The sequence below is a fragment of the Mercenaria mercenaria genome, chromosome 6 (assembly GCF_021730395.1).
Source record: "Mercenaria mercenaria strain notata chromosome 6, MADL_Memer_1, whole genome shotgun sequence".
NCBI lineage: Eukaryota > Metazoa > Mollusca > Bivalvia > Venerida > Veneridae > Mercenaria > Mercenaria mercenaria.
This window is the reverse complement of record NC_069366.1, coordinates 66,003,003-66,020,673: the sequence shown is the minus strand read 5'-3', so window position 1 is coordinate 66,020,673 and position 17,671 is coordinate 66,003,003. Positions and strand designations below refer to the sequence as shown.

General features: G+C 36.2%; 1 protein-coding gene across 1 annotated transcript in view; it reads right to left on the bottom strand.

The window, feature by feature from the left end:
• The window catches only part of LOC123548549 (AN1-type zinc finger protein 1-like), a 36,195-nt gene that overhangs the window by 3,512 nt on the left and 15,012 nt on the right, over positions 1-17,671 (bottom strand). The window contains exons 3-7 of the mRNA XM_045335896.2: positions 14,386-14,425; positions 11,571-11,698; positions 7,011-7,105; positions 5,838-6,031; positions 371-451 (exon numbers count right to left, since the gene is read on the bottom strand). Coding sequence (XP_045191831.1) covers positions 371-451; positions 5,838-6,031; positions 7,011-7,105; positions 11,571-11,698; positions 14,386-14,425 — 538 coding nt within the window. The remainder of the gene's footprint in view (positions 1-370; positions 452-5,837; positions 6,032-7,010; positions 7,106-11,570; positions 11,699-14,385; positions 14,426-17,671) is intronic.

Sequence of the window (17,671 nt, the reverse complement as noted above, 5' to 3'; positions counted from 1 at the left end):
TTCAAAGTTGAAATCAATGCATTCATAGCCCAAATAAATAAATGTGTAGGCCAAAACCTCCAAATTTTATGCCCACAAAATTAACTGATTTTACACTGTGTTTATATAAAGTTCTCTACCTAGAAGTAAATACTCTCTCAATGAAAAACATTCAAACTGTACACCTATAATATAATCATTCAATTTGGGCAAAACCATTTATCATTTAAAGGGATGTTCACTCAAAATTTAATGACTGGATAGCTAACAGTGCAGACCGTGATCAGCCTGCACGGATGTGCTGGCTGATCTTGATCTGCACTAGTCGCAAAGGCATAATCACTTGCCACTAGCAGGCTAAAGGTTGATATATTATCTTGAAATTCATTACCTTTGCTGACTGAACATTGTTGTTATTCTGAATTCCAAGCCTTCCAGCAACACTGTCAACTGCTCTACCTACACTCCATGTCTATGATATAAAAATATAATATGTGAAATATGTTCATGAAATAAAAGTTATAACCTGAGAAATGAGCAAGGAGAAAGGGCTTTATTTTATATATATGAGTGAACATGTTATATTATTATACCTCAAATAAATGTCCAATGCAAATTTCCCATTAGATTAACTTGAATAATATATCATATTCCCCAGTGATTTTATATCACATGCGCAAAATCGTTACTTTCAATTTCTGCGAGGTGATATGATCCATAATTTCATATCACATGCGCAACAGCGTTATTTTGTTTTTCTGCGCATGTGATATTATTTTTTCATATCACCCGTTGAGGGATTGATACTTTCGCATTGATTAAAAGACTAAGTCGATAAATTTTCAGACGAGGCACTTATATAATTGTACGTTAGGATTAAATTACCCTTTCTGGTGCTCTTGCATGTGTGAACACGGCAAAATTTTCTTTTTTATGCTACGTGCAAAATATTTCGAAAACATTTTTCATCAGATATTGTATCGAAACTACCACAGTAAGTTTGGAAATGATCTAACTAGGAAAATGAATGGTCACACTTATATGTTTCATTTAGAAAAAAGAAAGTTCTCACCGTTTTTCGAATGTTACTGATTGACGCAATGTTGAAATATCACAATGAATATAGGGGTTAGCGATATGTAAATGTCTCGACTAAATCTATCAAAAAGTCTAATTACACAGCAAAGTTGCCACAAATTATGAGTGCTAACAAGTAAAGACTCTTTAATTCTGTCTTCATTATTTGGTAAGTAATTACTTTTTAATGTTAAATACATTATTATTTTGATTTTCCAGTAAATGCTTTGACCCTTATACGTTTTCGGAATAATAAAATAGATATTGCATTATGAAAAATGTTCACCCCTCGAAATATGAAAATAGACCTCGGCTGGCGCCTCGGTCAATATTCATATATCTCGAGGTGAACATTTTTCATTTTTAGATTCTCATCCCCGCCCGCCCCTGTCTGAAACCCCCCTCCTCGAATTTTTTTATTAGTCAAAATCCGCATATCCAAAATTTTATGTCCGGATACTGGTACACTTGCACAAACGAGTTTAAAGAAAAAAATCTGACATATTGTAGTGATGCAAAGACAATTTAACAGCATTTGACAGTATATGATATTAAAATTTACCATGACATTACCTCTTATTATAATAAATTAAGAGAAATGATCTTAAAATATCGGCAATTCACACGACTAGCAGACGTTCTGGCAACCTACTTTCGTTTTCAAAAACTTTAAGAAAAAGGTAAAGCCAATGTATTTTCTTATCCTTATTTGACTGTTATTGATTTTTATTTATTAGAAATAAGTATCTGTGGTCTGGATTTCAATATTTCAATTGTGTTTAACAGGAACATTTGCCTTTGGGGGAAGTCTGAGTCATGCCATTTTCAGGTGCAAAGTAGGCCCCTATACTGAACTAACTGGCTATTTGTTTCATAGATCTGAAAATAGGACAAAAATATTTTATGTGTGCAAGTGCATCTAATTAAGAAACATCTGAATTTTTTCAGGTGTAAAACTACTAGATTCCTCGTATTTTATACTTTAAGCTCGAATTTAGCCAATAGCATCATCAATATAGCTTTTAGCACATGCTCAGCAGGAATGTTTTCTTTACGGGTCGTCGTTGTACTTTGACAGAACTAAATATTTTGCATTTGCAAATACACTGAACAGATAAATATTGATTTGCCATTGTTGTATATTTACTTATTTGTACAGGATACAATCAACCATCAGACACAATGATTTACTATCACATTATAAATAAAATCAAAGCCTTGAGATGTCCGATGGTTGCGGGTTTTGCTAGATTTTTTTTTCCGGTTTAAATGCCAATCTATAAACATACATGTATAAGAATCAAATACAAATGTGCCTTATGTCTAAGATTAACCTTACATGAACTTATCTAAATTGACAGCTGGAAGTCTTTATCTTTGATAGATCTAGTATAGTCTAAATGGTCAGTGTGAATGGATAGAGGTTGAATAAGAACTGCTTGATCATTGATAATTCATCCGCATTGTTCATGAATGGGACTACTTTGTGAAGCACATGAACATCCTTTGAATGTAATTTGGAATCAAATAAAGATGCTATATGATTGTCAGAAATACATTAACTTTGGTAGCGGGATAAACCCGCAACCAATAAAAGTTTATGACATGAAATTATTTTTTTCATATATATATGTATTTCAAAATGGGTTTTACATATGAAAGATTTCAAAGACACAGCAACACACAATACAGTGATATTTTAAATATAATTCGTCAAATTGACCTCCAGACTACCATATTTCCAAATTAAAAAATAAAAAATAAAAAGTGCCCACCTGCCCCATTTTTTCTCAGAATTCGGATGAGAATCTAAACATTTATTTTCTCTGGCCTAATATGAATATCTATTAATTCATACAAAAGATATGGTCCTTACACAAACAAGAGCTGTCTGTAAGACAGCACGCTCGACTTTTCTCAGTGGTTGACTGAATTAGAGAGCTTTGCCACTAAAAGGGGCTTAACTCAATCAAATATATAATCAGAGTTATGGGGATTGTTTCTCCTAAATCTAAATGCAAGCATACACAGACAGGGGTAACATTATGTACACCCCATACCCCCTCATTTTCAATGGCAGAGCCATAAAAGAACAAGTGGGTTATAATTGCCCTATATCGCTCACCTTAGTCTAGTTGCTTGCATGCTTATTAAACAAATTTCTTTGCTTAAGCTTCACTAACAAAAACTAGGTGAGTAGGCCATGGTAAAGATTATTCAAGATAACTACTGAAATTTATTTAGAAATTAAACTGGTGGTCCAAATTTCTTTGCTGTAGCTTCAAAAACAAGAAAGTAGGTCAGTAGTTCAGGGTTAAGGATATTTAAGATTACTATTGAAATCAGTATCAAAAGTTATAAATTGGTCAAAATCTCTATGCTGTATCTTAAAAAACAAGACAGTAGGTCAGTAGGTCATGATTAATACAATTCAAAATGAATATTGAAATCTGTATCAAACATTATGCTTGTGGTCCAAATTTCTTTGCCACTGCTTCAAAAACATATAAGTCTATGTAAAACAAGGGACCACCCGGACGTGGCCTATATTGACATATATCTAAGCTTTTAGGCCTTATGGTTTAAGACAATAATTTTTTTAAAGGTTTTCCCTTGAACAAGTCTATTTAAACCATGTGCTCCCCAGAGCAGGGCCATATTTGACCCCAGGGGGATAATTTGAACAATCTTGGTAGAGGACCACTAGATAATGCTACATACCAAATATCAAAGCCTTAAGCCCTGTGGTTTTGGACAAGAAGATTATCAAAAATTTTCCCTAATAGTATATAAGTCTATATAAACCATGTGACCTCCGGAGCAGAGCCATATTTGACCCCAGGGGGATAATTTGAACACTCTTGGTAGATGACCACTAGATGATGCTACAAACCAAATATCAAAGCCTTAAGCCCTGTGGTTTTGGACAAGAAGATTATCAAAAATTTTCAATAGTATATAAGTCTATATAAACCATGTGACCCCCGGAGCAGAGCCATATTTGACACCAGGGGGATAATTTGAACATTCTTGGTAGATGACCACTAGATGATGCTACAAACCAAATATCAAAGCCATAGGCCCTGTGGTTTTGGACAAGATTTTCTAAATTTTTCCCCATATAAGTCTATATAAACCATGTGACCCCCCATGTGACACCAAGGGGATAATTTGAACATTCTTGGTAGATGACCACTAGATGATGCTTCATATCAAATATCAAAGCCCTAGGACCTGTGGTTTTAGACAAGAAGTTTTTCAAAAGTTTTCCCAATTTAATAAACCATGTGACCCCCGGGGTGGGGCCATATCTGACCCTAGGGGGATAATTTGAATAAACTTGGTAGAGGACCATTAGATGAAGCTACATACTAAGTATAAAAGCCCTAGGCCCTGTGGTTTTGGATAAAAAGATTTTCAAAGTTTTTCCCTATATAAGTCTATATAAACCATGTGACCCCTGGGGCGGGGCCATATTTGACCCTAGGGAGATAATTTGAACAAAATTGGTAGAAGACCACAAGATGATGCTACATACCTAATATGAAAGCCCTATCACCTGTGGTTTTAGACGAGAAGATTTTGGAAGTTTTTCCTTTTTGGGTTGCCATGGCAACCAGAATTCAATTCTTTTAACAATTTTGAAAAAGACCATCCAAGGAACATCCCTGTGAAGTTTCATCAAAATTGGCATAGAGGAGATGTTGTTTAAAGGAAAGTGTGGATGGATGCCGGATGCTGGACGGTGAGCGATCACAATAGCTCACCCTGAGCACTTTGTGCTCAGGTGAGCTAAAAACAAGATAGTAGGTCAGTTGGTCAAGGTCACAGTCAGTTGACCCCTAATTACTTGTGGTCATCAGGTAGAAGCTAATTATGAATATGATCTGATAATTTTTGAAGTATTTCTTCCTATATAACTCATATAAGAAGTGACCCCAGGGGCATAATTTGAACTCCTGTTAGAGATCCACTAGGCAATGCTACATACCAAGTATCAAAGGCCTAGGCTTTGAACTTTCAGACAAGAAGATTTTCAAAACATTTTCCTTTATAAGTCTACGTAAAACTTGGAACCCCAAGGGCAGGGCTCTTTTCACCCCAGGTGCATAATTTGAACAATCTTGGAAGAGGACCACAAGGCAATGCTACATACCAAATATCAAAGGCCTAGGTCTTGTGGTTTCAGACAAGACGACTTTTGAAGTTTTTTTCCTATATGTCTATGTAAAACTTGGGAACCCCTGGGTGGGGCCTCTTTACAACTCAGGGGCATAATTTGAATAATCTTGGTACAGGACCACAAGGCAATGCTACATGTATATACCAAATTCCAAAGGCCTAGGTCTTATGGTTTCAGACGAAGATTTTTAAAGCTTTTTCCTATATAAGTCTATGTAAAACTTGGGATCCCCAGGGCAGTGCCTCTTTTCATCCCAGGGGTATAATTTGAACAATATTCATAGAGGATCATTAAATGATGTCACCTGCCAAATATTGAGGTTCTAAGCCTTGTAGTTTTTGGACAAGAAGATTTTTAAAGTTTTCCTTTCGGTTGCCTTGGCAACCAGAGTTCTGTGTGAAATTCAATTCTTTGAACAACTTTGGAAGGGTACCACCTAAGGAACATCCAGACCAAGTTTCATCAACTTCCACCAAATGGTTTCAGAGGAGATGCTTTTAAAGGTAAGTGTGGCCGGATGGTGAGTGATCATAATAGCTCACCCAGAGCATTTAGTGCTCAGGTGAGCTAAAAACCCAACTAATATTGATTTTTTTACCTTTGAGAAGAACATAGGCTGGGGATCTTTCTTGCATTGACAAGGTGGATATATGCGTAAATACACTCTCTCTGTTTCAGGGCATCCTGTGTCACCTTTTGCATGCAGCTTCATCTTCATCAAAGCCACTTTAGCTGCTGTTTTACTGGACTTGGCACTCATACGAGATTTCTTTACTACAGCTGGTTTTGATGCTTGAAATTGAAAACCATGTGAACATTTAAAAACACTTAAGAAATAATAAAGAGCAAAACATTGTTTTTATATATCTAAACATGAAGAGGTTATACGTATGCAGAATAAATTCAGGAGGGCCTTGCCCAAGTGAATTATTCTATGCAGCAAATAACTGATTCAGGGTATTTACAATTTTCAAAACATGGTTCTGTTATGTATCATTTCAATTCTAATAGGTCTTTTATGTAAAAATGTAGATTAAACAGGGAACTACAATTTCTTGATGCATGTACAGTGCCAAAAGAAGGTTCATGTGACATCAACATGACGGTGTTTAAATAATATTAAAACACTCAAACAGGCTGTACATCCCCATACAAGACTTCAGGACTGTGCAGACATCTAGGGAATTATTCTGCATGACTATTTCAATCAGAATGAGTGAATGAAGTGTAAAACCATTCTAATAAATATTTTCAATTCTAAAATATATCTTCCATAGAATAGCAGATCAAATGGTAGCACTCTTTCTCTGCACCTGTATGGCACCAAATAATGTCAATGTGACATCAATATTACTGTGTTTATTATGCAAATGTTTGCATGATAATTGGTACTTCTTTCTACATGGTATTAATACTGGTTTTTTTTTTTCATTCCAATTTGCAAAAGTACTTGTACTTCAGTAATCATGGGCTTGTAATAATATAAGTTTGTGACCTTCCATCAAAATTGAAATGACTTCCTATACAGCAAAATAATGATTCTATAGGAATCATAATATCGCACAGATAAACAGTCATAATCATTTCAGCCAATTCAGATGGACGGACAGACAGACAGACAGACAACTCTAAGTGCCCCCCTCACCACTGCAAATTTTGGGGGACACAAAACACAAAAATAATTCTTGATACTGATATGGTATCTGGAAAAACCTGCTTTCACGTTATGGTTACATCATTTATAAGAGATGCCATAAATGGTAAAACTTACCAATGATTTGATGTACATGTTCAGCAGTTTTGGACACAGTGTTTGCTGTCTCTTCCATCAGTTTACTACAGCTGTGGTCTTGAGCATGTCTGTGACTGAAATTACAAAAAAAATCATCACAGCTCATGTAGTCTATCAATCACCATAACGCATATGGTCTATCAATCACTACATTTTATCAATCATTGCAGCTCATCTGGTCTATCAATCAGAATTTACTATAACGAGGCACAAGTTTTTTGACATCAAGCATATTCTTTTGTTTGTAAATAAACTGATTTGCTGAGTTCTTGGGCATCTGTATTAAACACAAGAGCTGTCAGAAGACAGCTACCCTCAACAATTCAACAGCACTGTCACGGAAAGAAAACAGAAGTTGAAAAAAGGGCATAATTTTGTACAAATGCAAGTAGAATTGGTACCTGTACATTGTACGTGAATTGATCACAGTGAATGAGTCTGTGAAGTTTCAATTTATTACCACTTGTGGGTACTGAGATACCAGCTTACATAAAAAAATTTAACCAAAACTGCTAAGTCGAAAAAGGGGCATAATTTTATAAAACAAGACCTGTCGGAGGACAGGAACGCTCGACTATTCAACAGCCTGTCAATTGAATGAATACAAAAATCGAAAGAGGGGCATAATTTTGTAACAAGAGGGCCATGAAGGCCCTGTATTGCTCACCTGACCTATTGACCTAACAATCATCAATATTAACATTCTGACCAAGTTTCATTAAGATATGGTCATAAATGTGGCCTCTAAAGTGTTAACTAGTTTTTCCTTTGATTTGACCTGGTGACCTAGTTTTTGACCCCACATGACCCAGATTCGAACTTGAACTAAAGATCATTAAGATTAACATTCTGATTAAGTTTCATGAAGATATAGTCATAAATGTGGCCTCTGGAGTGTTAACAAGCTTTTCCTTTGATTTGACCCGGTGACCTAGTTTTCAACCCCACATGACCCAGATTTGAACTTGACCTAAAATTCATCAAGATTAACATTCTGACCAAGTTTCATGAAGATACAATCAGTCAAAAATGTGGCCTCTAGAGTGTTAACAAGCTTTTCCTTTGCTTTGACCTAGTGACCTAGTTTTTTAGCCCACCTGACCCAGATTTGAACATGACCTATAGATCATCAAGATTAACATTCTGACCAAGTTTCATTAAGATATGGTCATAAATGTGGCCTCTACAGCGTTAACTAGTTTTTCCTTTGATTTGACCTGGTGACCTAGTTTTTGATCCTACATGACCCAGATTCAAACTGGACCTTAAGATCATCAAGATTAACATTCTGACCAGGTTTCATGAAGATATAGTCATAAATGTGACCTCTACAGTGTTTACAAGCTTTTCCTTTGATTTGACCCGGTGACCTAGTTTTTGATCCCAGATGACCCAATATCGAACTCGTCCAAGATTTTATTGAGGGTAACATTCTGACCAAGTTTCATTAAGATTGGGCCAAAATTGTGACCTCTAGAGTGTTAACAAGCCTTTCCTTTGATTTGACCTGGTGACCTAGTTTTTAACCCCAGATGACCCAATATCGAACTTGTCCCAGATTTTATTGAGGGTAACATTCTGACCAAGTTTCATTAAGATTGCGTGAAAATTGTGACCTCTAGAGTGTTAACAAGCTTTTCCTTTGATTTGACCTGGTGACCTAGTTTTTGAACCCAGATGACCCAATATCAAACTCGTCCAAGATTTTATCAAGGGCAACACTCTGACCAAGTTTCATTAAGACTGGGCCAAAATTGTGACCTCCAGAGTGTTAACAAGCTTTTCCTTTGATCTGACCTGGTGACCTAGTTTTTGACCCCAGATGACCCAATATTGAACTCATCCAAGATTTTACTGAGCGTAACATTCTGACCAAGTTTCATTAAGATTGGTCCAAAATTGTGACCTCTAGAGTGTTAACAGTCAAATTGTTGACAGACGGACGACGGACACAGGGTGATCACAAAAGCTCACCTTTGAGCACTTCATGCTCAGGTGAGCTAAAAATGCAAAACAGGCTTATGGAACCTCACAGTGCTTATCAGCTTATGACAGTGGACAAGTGTGTGAAGTTTCAATCCATTCCCATGAGTGGGTACTGAGATACCATGTTTCATTATGAGAATTTAACCAAAAACTAAGTTGAAAAAGGGGCATAATTATGTAAAAATGCAAAGAAGAGTTATTGAACCTTTGCACTGCATGTCAGTTCATGACAGTGAATAACTGTGTGACGTTTCAATCCTTTCCCATTAGTGCATACTGAGATAACAGCTTACATACAAAAACTTAACCAAAAACTGCCAAGTCGAAAAAGGGGCATAACTTTGAAAAAATGCAAAGTAGAGTTATGAGACCTGCACAATGCATGTGAGATCATGACAGCGAACAAGTGTGTGAAGTTTCAATTCATCCCCATTAGTGGATACTGAGATACCAGCTTACATACAAAAACTTAACCAAAAACTGCTAAGTGGAAAAAGGGGAATAATTTTGAAACTAAATAAAAAAGAGTTATTGGACCTGCTTAGTGCATGTCAGATCATGACAGTGAACAAGTGTGTGAAGTTTCAATCCATTCCCATAAGTGTGTACTGAGATACCAGCTTACATACAAAACCTTAACCAAATATTTCTGAGTCGAAAAAGGGGCATAATTTTGTAATAAAGCAAAAAAGAGTTATGGAACCTGTGCAATATAAGTCAGTTCATCACAGTGAATAAGTTTGTGAAGTTTCAATCCATTCCCACAAGTGGTTACTGAGATACCAGTCACATACAAAAGCTTAACCAAATCGGGACGCGGACGCCGATGCGGACGCACGGGTGAGTCCAATAGCTCTACTATTCTATGAATAGTCGAGCTAAAAACCAAACCAGAGTTATGTAACCTGTGCATTGTTTAGTCAGTTCATCACAGTGATAAGGAGTAAAATACCAATCTATTTCCACATGTGATTACTGAGATACCAGCTTACATACAAAAAATTAATGAAAGCGGGATAGGGATGTAGATGCCGACAAATGAGCGAGTCCAATAGCTCTACCTATCCTTCAAACTGTCAAGCTAAAAATCAGTCATGTTACAAATATTACACCCACAGAACTTAGTAATTTTACAATAACATGCAGAACATAAAGAAATTTTAAAGCTCTTTTCTGCATAAGTCAGGCACTAAAAATATGAGGTGTAACGGTAGAAATTAGCTGTTCTTTACTTCTAAAGGCATGTCCTGCACAGTCCAAAAAACGTTAACCTGACTTTTTCTTTCTACTAACAATGACCAAACTATATACTAGAAAAAGTATATTTTTGTGGGTAGTGTTCATTAAACAAGCCACAGAAACAAATCTGGTAGGTTCAAAAAGCTGTTTATAACTTCTATATGTCTTATATCCTTATATGTATCTTTAAGCTTAATGGTAGTTCTGCATGTTTGGATAAAAAAATCTCTATATAATTTGATTTGACCCTGATTTATCCAAAGCATCATGATGTTCTTGATTTCTGAAATTCATTTGAAAAATGTGGATCTGACCGAGCACAGTTTTCACAATTTGAGTCTATTGAAAAATCACACTTTGATATTTTTGCATACAGAAACTCCTACAATACAGAGTTTAATCAAAATTCTCAGTTTTTATATGCATATTATCTATCATATTGTCAAATACAAGAGCACCGCCTTGCGGGTGCTGAAGCTCATCTGATTTTTTTGTATAATAGAAAAATTGTCCTACCCATGATTTTCTAAGTCTAAAAAGGGCCATAATTCTTGCAAAAAGCAGGATGGAGTTATGTTTCTTAATGTACAGGGTCAGCTTATGATGGTGAACAACTGTTGCAAGTTTCAAAGCAATAGCTTTGATATTTTAGGAGAAAAGTTGACCTAAACATAAAACTTAACCAAGAAATCTGATTTTCTAAGTCCAAAAGGGGCCATAATTCTTGCAAAAAGCAGGACAGAGTTATGTTTCTTGCTGTACAGGGTCAGCTATTGATGGTGAACAAGTGTTGCAAGTTTCAAAGCAATACCTTTGATAGTTTAGGAGAAAAGCTGACCTAAACATAAAACTTAACCAGGCAACGCCGACGCCGACACCGATCAAGTGATGACAATAACTCATTTTTTTTTTAAAAATCAGATGAGCTAAAAATGCAAAGGTTCATGTGCTTTGAGATATTTGCCCATGACTAAAAGAGAATCCCTGATTTGAGGCTGATTTTATGGCATTGTTTCTGAGTATTTGAAGTGCTAACAGTTTTTGTTATAATATTTAGCCTTTCACATGATTGTATTGTTACTAGTATCATCATTTAACGCAAGAGTTGTTTATTCATCACATGTTTGACGTATCTGTATGGCGAACACAGGTTTTTTATCGAGTCATCTGGATAACTGATGTAAAACAATCACTTCCAGTGTAAAAAAAGAGCAGAACTACCTTTACAGCATCTCTAATTATTAGTTCTTTTTTGAAGTCAAATATCATCAAGCAAAAGCATGAATGAAGTATAGACTTACTGCTGTAACACACCTCAAACAAAATGACAGCTGACACTTTTCACATATAATTTCAGTAAGTTCTCTGTTACCACAGTCTGATAAGCTACACGTGTAACCCCTCGCCCCTGTGTATTCACAACCTGAGGATGACAACAGATGCTGCAAACATAAAATAATACAATAGTTCATAGAATGTTTTTGCGAGACTGTTTTGTTTCATTTACCTATTCCAAACAATTTACAAAGAACATGTATTTACCTGGTTTCTCTTTAAATATAAAAAAATACTGTCAAACCTGTCTTAAGAGAGTGGCACAGTCTGGCTGCATAAGGCAAGTGGTTGTTTGAGACAAGTTGCAATTTCAAACAAAAAGTCAGATTAGGAGTTGACTGGCTGCTTAATACAGGTGACTGCTAAGGAAGGTTCAACTGTACTAACAATCAACAGAATTCCACGGGTGGTGATATGAATGTTCTAAAACCTTTATAATATCTTTTGAACTAAAAAACACATTTTTATTGGGCATTTTTTCATTGTAAATTTCAACCATGAGGTCATATTTTTGAAATCTGCAAATTTGTTCCATCTGAAACTTACAGAATACATTAATTAGCACAAAAACACTAAACCAATTAAAAACATTACATGGGCAAAACGTTTTGACAGTGATGAAAAGAAAATGAAAGAAAGTTACACTTTTAAATACACTGTACAACAGGAGCGCTGCCAAGTGGGGCAATATACGCCTGAAGGGTTACATCAGAGGATGGGAGCAAAATTTAAAGAACTTGACTGTTGAAGCCCAAAGGACAGGAACAAGAAAAAGAAGAAATTCCCAAAAAAATTTTTTCTAAGTCCACAAAAAAATTCTTACCTGGTAAAGTTATGTCAAAATACATCTAAAAATTGGATGTACCATCCATGTTGTACCACAGAAAAGTGGTCTCGGTTTTTCCCTACTGCCAATAATAAAAAAGTTTCAAAATAAGCTATTTATAGTAACACAAAAGGGAAGTAATTCAAAAAAAATTATTGTAAGAGAACAAAACGGGATCTGCCAAATTAAAACAAGAGCATTGCAATGCATAGCAATATACACAAAGCAAAGTCATATATGACCTTTGACCCCTTAGTGTGACCTTGACCTTGAAGAGAGTCATCCAAAACATGCCCTCTGCATGTCGTCTCAGTGTGGTGAACATTTGTGCCAAGTTTCTTTGAAATCCTTCAAGCAGTTCAAGAGTTACAGAGCGGACACAGCAAAGTCATATATGACCTTTCACTCCTAAGTGTGACCTTGACCTTGAAGCTAGTCATCCAAAACAAGCGCTCTGCATGTCGTCTCAGTGTGGTGAACATTTGTGCCAAGTTTCTTTGAAATCCTTCAAGCAGTTCAAGAGTTACAGAGCGGATACAAAACACACTCATATGACCTTTGACCCCTTCATGGTTCATACAGACCTTCCTAAAAAAAATTCAAGTAGTTTTCAAGGAGTTTTCAAGTAGTTTTCCTCCATTTTCAAGGACTAAAATGGGCGCAATGTCACTGTTGCTGAGACATGAAATAACCAATTTAAATCCAATTTAGGACAAAATTAAACAATGTAACACAAGATTTACCTTCAACGCATCGCGGATAAATTACATAGTGTGAAAATTACTTGAAAGAGCATAAAACCCGTAAAGTACAGTACTGTACCGTACTATCCCCAACTCCGTGGCAGGCCCTTATGGCGGTAACGGCTGTTTTTTTTCTGTCGTTTTTTAGTTTATTTTGGTCCGTTTATAATGTTTGTACGTTTTCCTTCGCACCCGATGAATTTACTGACTATTTGCCATCTTTTGTACGTTTTTTCCTAAATTCCAGTAGTTTTCAAGTAGTTTCTGACTGTTGCAAAATTCAAGTAGTTTTCAAGGAGTAGGCGTCAAATTCAAGGACTTCTCATGGCCTGTGCGAACCATGCCCTTAGTGTGACCTTGACCTTGAAATGAGACATCCAAAACATGCGCTCTGCATGTCGTCTCGGTGTGGTGAACATTTGTGTCAAGTTTCTTCGAAATCCTTCAAGGGGTTCAAGAGTTACAGAGCGGACACAAAATTGCTAACGGACGGACGGATGGACTAACAGACACCGGGCCCATAACATAATACGTCCCTTCCGGCGTATAAAAATATATTAAATCAAAATATATCTTGTATCTTTCAAAATTACCAAACAAATCTAGTTCTATCTCTTAAAGGTCCAATACTAAGGAAAGTGAACATTTTAATTTCTTTTAAAAAGCACAGAAACTATTTCATTTTATTGGAAAATGAAAGTTGGTATGTAGAAATTTGAAATAAATCGCAGTATATGTACAATTATTTTTCTATGAAGTATGAAGAAAGTTAAAAAGACCTGGGGGGTCATTCTGTCGATTCATTAAATTTCAACATAATACACATACATTTCTTTGAGTTCCAAAGACCTTCTGTAAATTTTGACCTGCCAATCTTCATTATTTAGTGTCTTGCAGAAGTCTATGCACTGGCTATGAAAAAAATTGCCAACTCACTTTCCCTTAGTAATGGACCTTTAAGTTGTGTAGAATGACACCACTTTTAATACAGAGTGCCAAGAAAGAGAGCTACCAGTACCATTTTTCAAGTTTCTGGCAGGACACCATCAGGGGTTGAATCCCTAAACTCTTGCACTCAAAGAGAATATTGTACCACTGAGCTGACCTATAACAAGCCCAAGCTTACCTATGTAGTAGAAAAAACTGAATTTTCAGTTATCATACAAAATGAATGACTATATGAGTTTTAGAGCAAATAATTAACTGTGTTAAACACAGTGTTTACCTGTGAACAGGAGTGGGCATCTTTTGTTCTATGATCCGAGCTGAAAAAAAGCAAAAAAATATTTTTGAAATTTCCAGATAAGGTAAACTAACATTTCAAATACTTAACAGACAAATAATTTTAAAATACTGCTTAAAGAGCTGATGTTTAGGCATGGATGGGCACCTGGTTGGAACCACCAACCTTCAGTAAGCCAGCTGGATGGCGTCCTCACATGAAGAATTCTACACCTCAAGTGAGGTATCAAACCCAGGAAGTGACCTTAACCATGGAAGACCAATTTATGTGTTGAAGTACAAATGTATCTTATAAAACTGATGGTGACCCCGAAAGTGAAATACGCTAATCCAACCCATCGGTATACAAAGTTTAGGACTTGTTGTTGCTATACAACATGACTAGATACTGTATTAATAAGAGCACCGCAATGCCGAGCAATATACCCCCGAAAGTATGACCTTGGACCCATAAGTGTAACCTTGACCTTGTAGCTAGCCATTCAGAACATGTGCTCTGCACATTGTTGCAATGTGGTGAACATTTGTGTCTCCTTAAAAGGGTTCAAGATTTACAGTGTGATGACCTTTGACCCCTGAGTGTGACCTTGACCTTGAAGCAAGACATCCAGAATATGCACTCTGCATGTCGGCTCAATCTGGTGAACATTTGTGCCAAGTTTCTTTACAATCCTTCAAGGAGTTCAAGAGTAACGGACACAAAACACACTCATATGATTATTGACCCCCGCCCCCAAAGTGTGACCTTGACCTTGAAGCAAGCCATCCAGAACATGCGCTCTGCATGTCGTTTAAATGTGATGAACATTTGTGTCAAGATTCTTTGAAATCCTTCAAGGGAGTCAAGAATTACAGAGCAGACATGAAACACACTCATATGACCTTTGACCCCTAAGTGAGCCATCAAGAACAATTTAGAACATGCATTCTGCATGTCATTCCGATGTTGTGAATATTTGTGTGAAGTTTATTTGAAATCATTTAAGGGTTTCAAGAGTTACAGAGCAAACACGAAATTGCTAACGGACGGATGGACACCGGGGATAGAACATAATACTTCCCTTCAGGCGTACAAAAATCATTCAATTTTGATGGATTTTTTAAAATTAGTAAAACTGATTTTCTATCTAAAAATAGGTTTACTGTCCAAATTCATGTAAGAGGTACATGACTTCTAAGCAAAGCTGCATTTTCCAAGTCCAAAAAGTGTAAAAACTTCAATTCAATAACTGTACTGACTTTGCAGGGGCGTAAAATTCTTTTTCACACCACTCGCCCTGCAGGACTAGTAGCTAGTAAAATCTACTCGCCCTTAGTGGACAGTCACTCGCCCTAATAATTGACATGTTTAATACTGTCACGTTTTTATGAAAGGAGAATTATGTACAAGCAAATTTCAAACTTAACACATAGCTCGTACACTACGTTTCCTTTTTGATTATCTGTTTTTGTTACTCTTAAATTTCCTTTTCACACCAGACATTCATTTTTCTTTCACTAATTTGTCATCTCCACCACCAAGTTGCTTTCCATAATAACTGCATCGATAGTAAAAACAAGAGCACCGCCTTGCGGGTGCTGACGCTCATCTGATTTTTTTTGTGTAATAGAAATTTTGTCCTACCCACGATTTTCTAAGTCTAAAAAGGGCCATCATTCTTGCAAAAAGCAGGATAGAATTATGTTTCTTGATGTACAGTGTCCACTTATGATAGTGAAAAACTATTGCAAGTTTTAAAGCAATAGCTTTAATAGTTTATGAGGAAAGTCGACTTAAACATAATACTCAACCTAGAAAATGATTTTCTAAGTCCAAAAGGGGCAATAATTATTGCAAAAAGCAGGATGGAGTTATGTTGCTTGCTATACAGGGTCAGCTTATGATGGTGAACAAGTGTTGCAAGTTTCAAAGCAATAGCTTTGATAGTTTAAGAGAAAAAGTTGACCTAAACATAAAACTTAACCAAGAAATCTGATATTTTCTAAGTCCAAAAGGGGCCATAAATCTTGCAAAAAGCAGGATGGAGTTATGTTTCTTGCTATACAGGGTCAGCTTATGATGGTGAACAAGTGTTGCAAGTTTTAAAGCAACAGCTTTGATAGTTTAGGATAAAAGCTGACCTAAACATAAAACTTAACCAAGAAAACTGATTTTCTAAGTCCAAAAGGGGCAATAATTCTTGCAAAAAGCAAGATGGAGTTATGGTTCTTGATGTACAGGGTCTGCTTATGATGGTGAACAAGTATTCCAAGTTTCAAAGCAATAGCTTTGATAGTTTAGGAGAAAAGTTGACCTAAACATAAAACTTAACCAAGAAATCTGATATTTTCTAAGTACAAAAGGGGCCATAAATCTTGCAAAAAGCAAGATGGAGTTATGTTTCTTGCTATACAGGGTCAGCTTATGATGGTGAACAAGTATTCCAAGTTTCAAAGCAATAGCTTTGATGGTTTAGGAGAAAAGCTGACCTAAACATAAAACTTAACCAGGCAACGCCGACGCAGACGCAGACGCCGACGCCGACGCCGACAACCGCTCAAGTGATGACAATAACTCATCATTTTTTTTCAAAAAATCAGATGAGCTAATAAACACAGTCTAACCCCTGCCGTAGTTTCCCAAAGTGTCAGGAAAGTATTAAACATCAGTTATTTTCATTTTCTCAAGACTTATTTCCTGAAAAAAAAATATTTTGAAGTGTCCTAAAAATATGGACACAATAATCATATTCCACCTACCCGTCTTGAAACGAAAAAAAAAAGTTGACGATCATCGGTAATTATTCTGTTGATAAACTAAGTAATTCACGGGTATGAAACGTTGCCTGCGGCACAAAATGTGCCGCACTGAAATGAAGGCATTGCGCTTCCGACGGCGCACACATTGCGCAGGATGTTTACAAAAATAACGAGCAAGGTGTGTAAAATTGAATGTTTTTGTTTATTGTCTTTTTACAGTAAAAACTTTTTAGAAATCGGAGAATTCAGCGGGATGTAGTTGTGTCTTGCCGACAAATCCATGCCCAGTTTGTGAAGAAATATGTAATATTGTTATTTTGCGCGTGTTTTTCATTGGATACAGTAACGTGAAAATTACAAAAGCAGTGAATATTCCGAGTCATTTCATATCCTGCTGTAAAAGGAATGATGTATTTCTGTAGTATACTATATAAAGACATGACATCTGATCGACTGAGATAAAATACATGTCAAGGAAAAGGCATATCCCCTCGTTCTGCCGGCTTTTCAGTCCAGTGCCGCAGGCATCT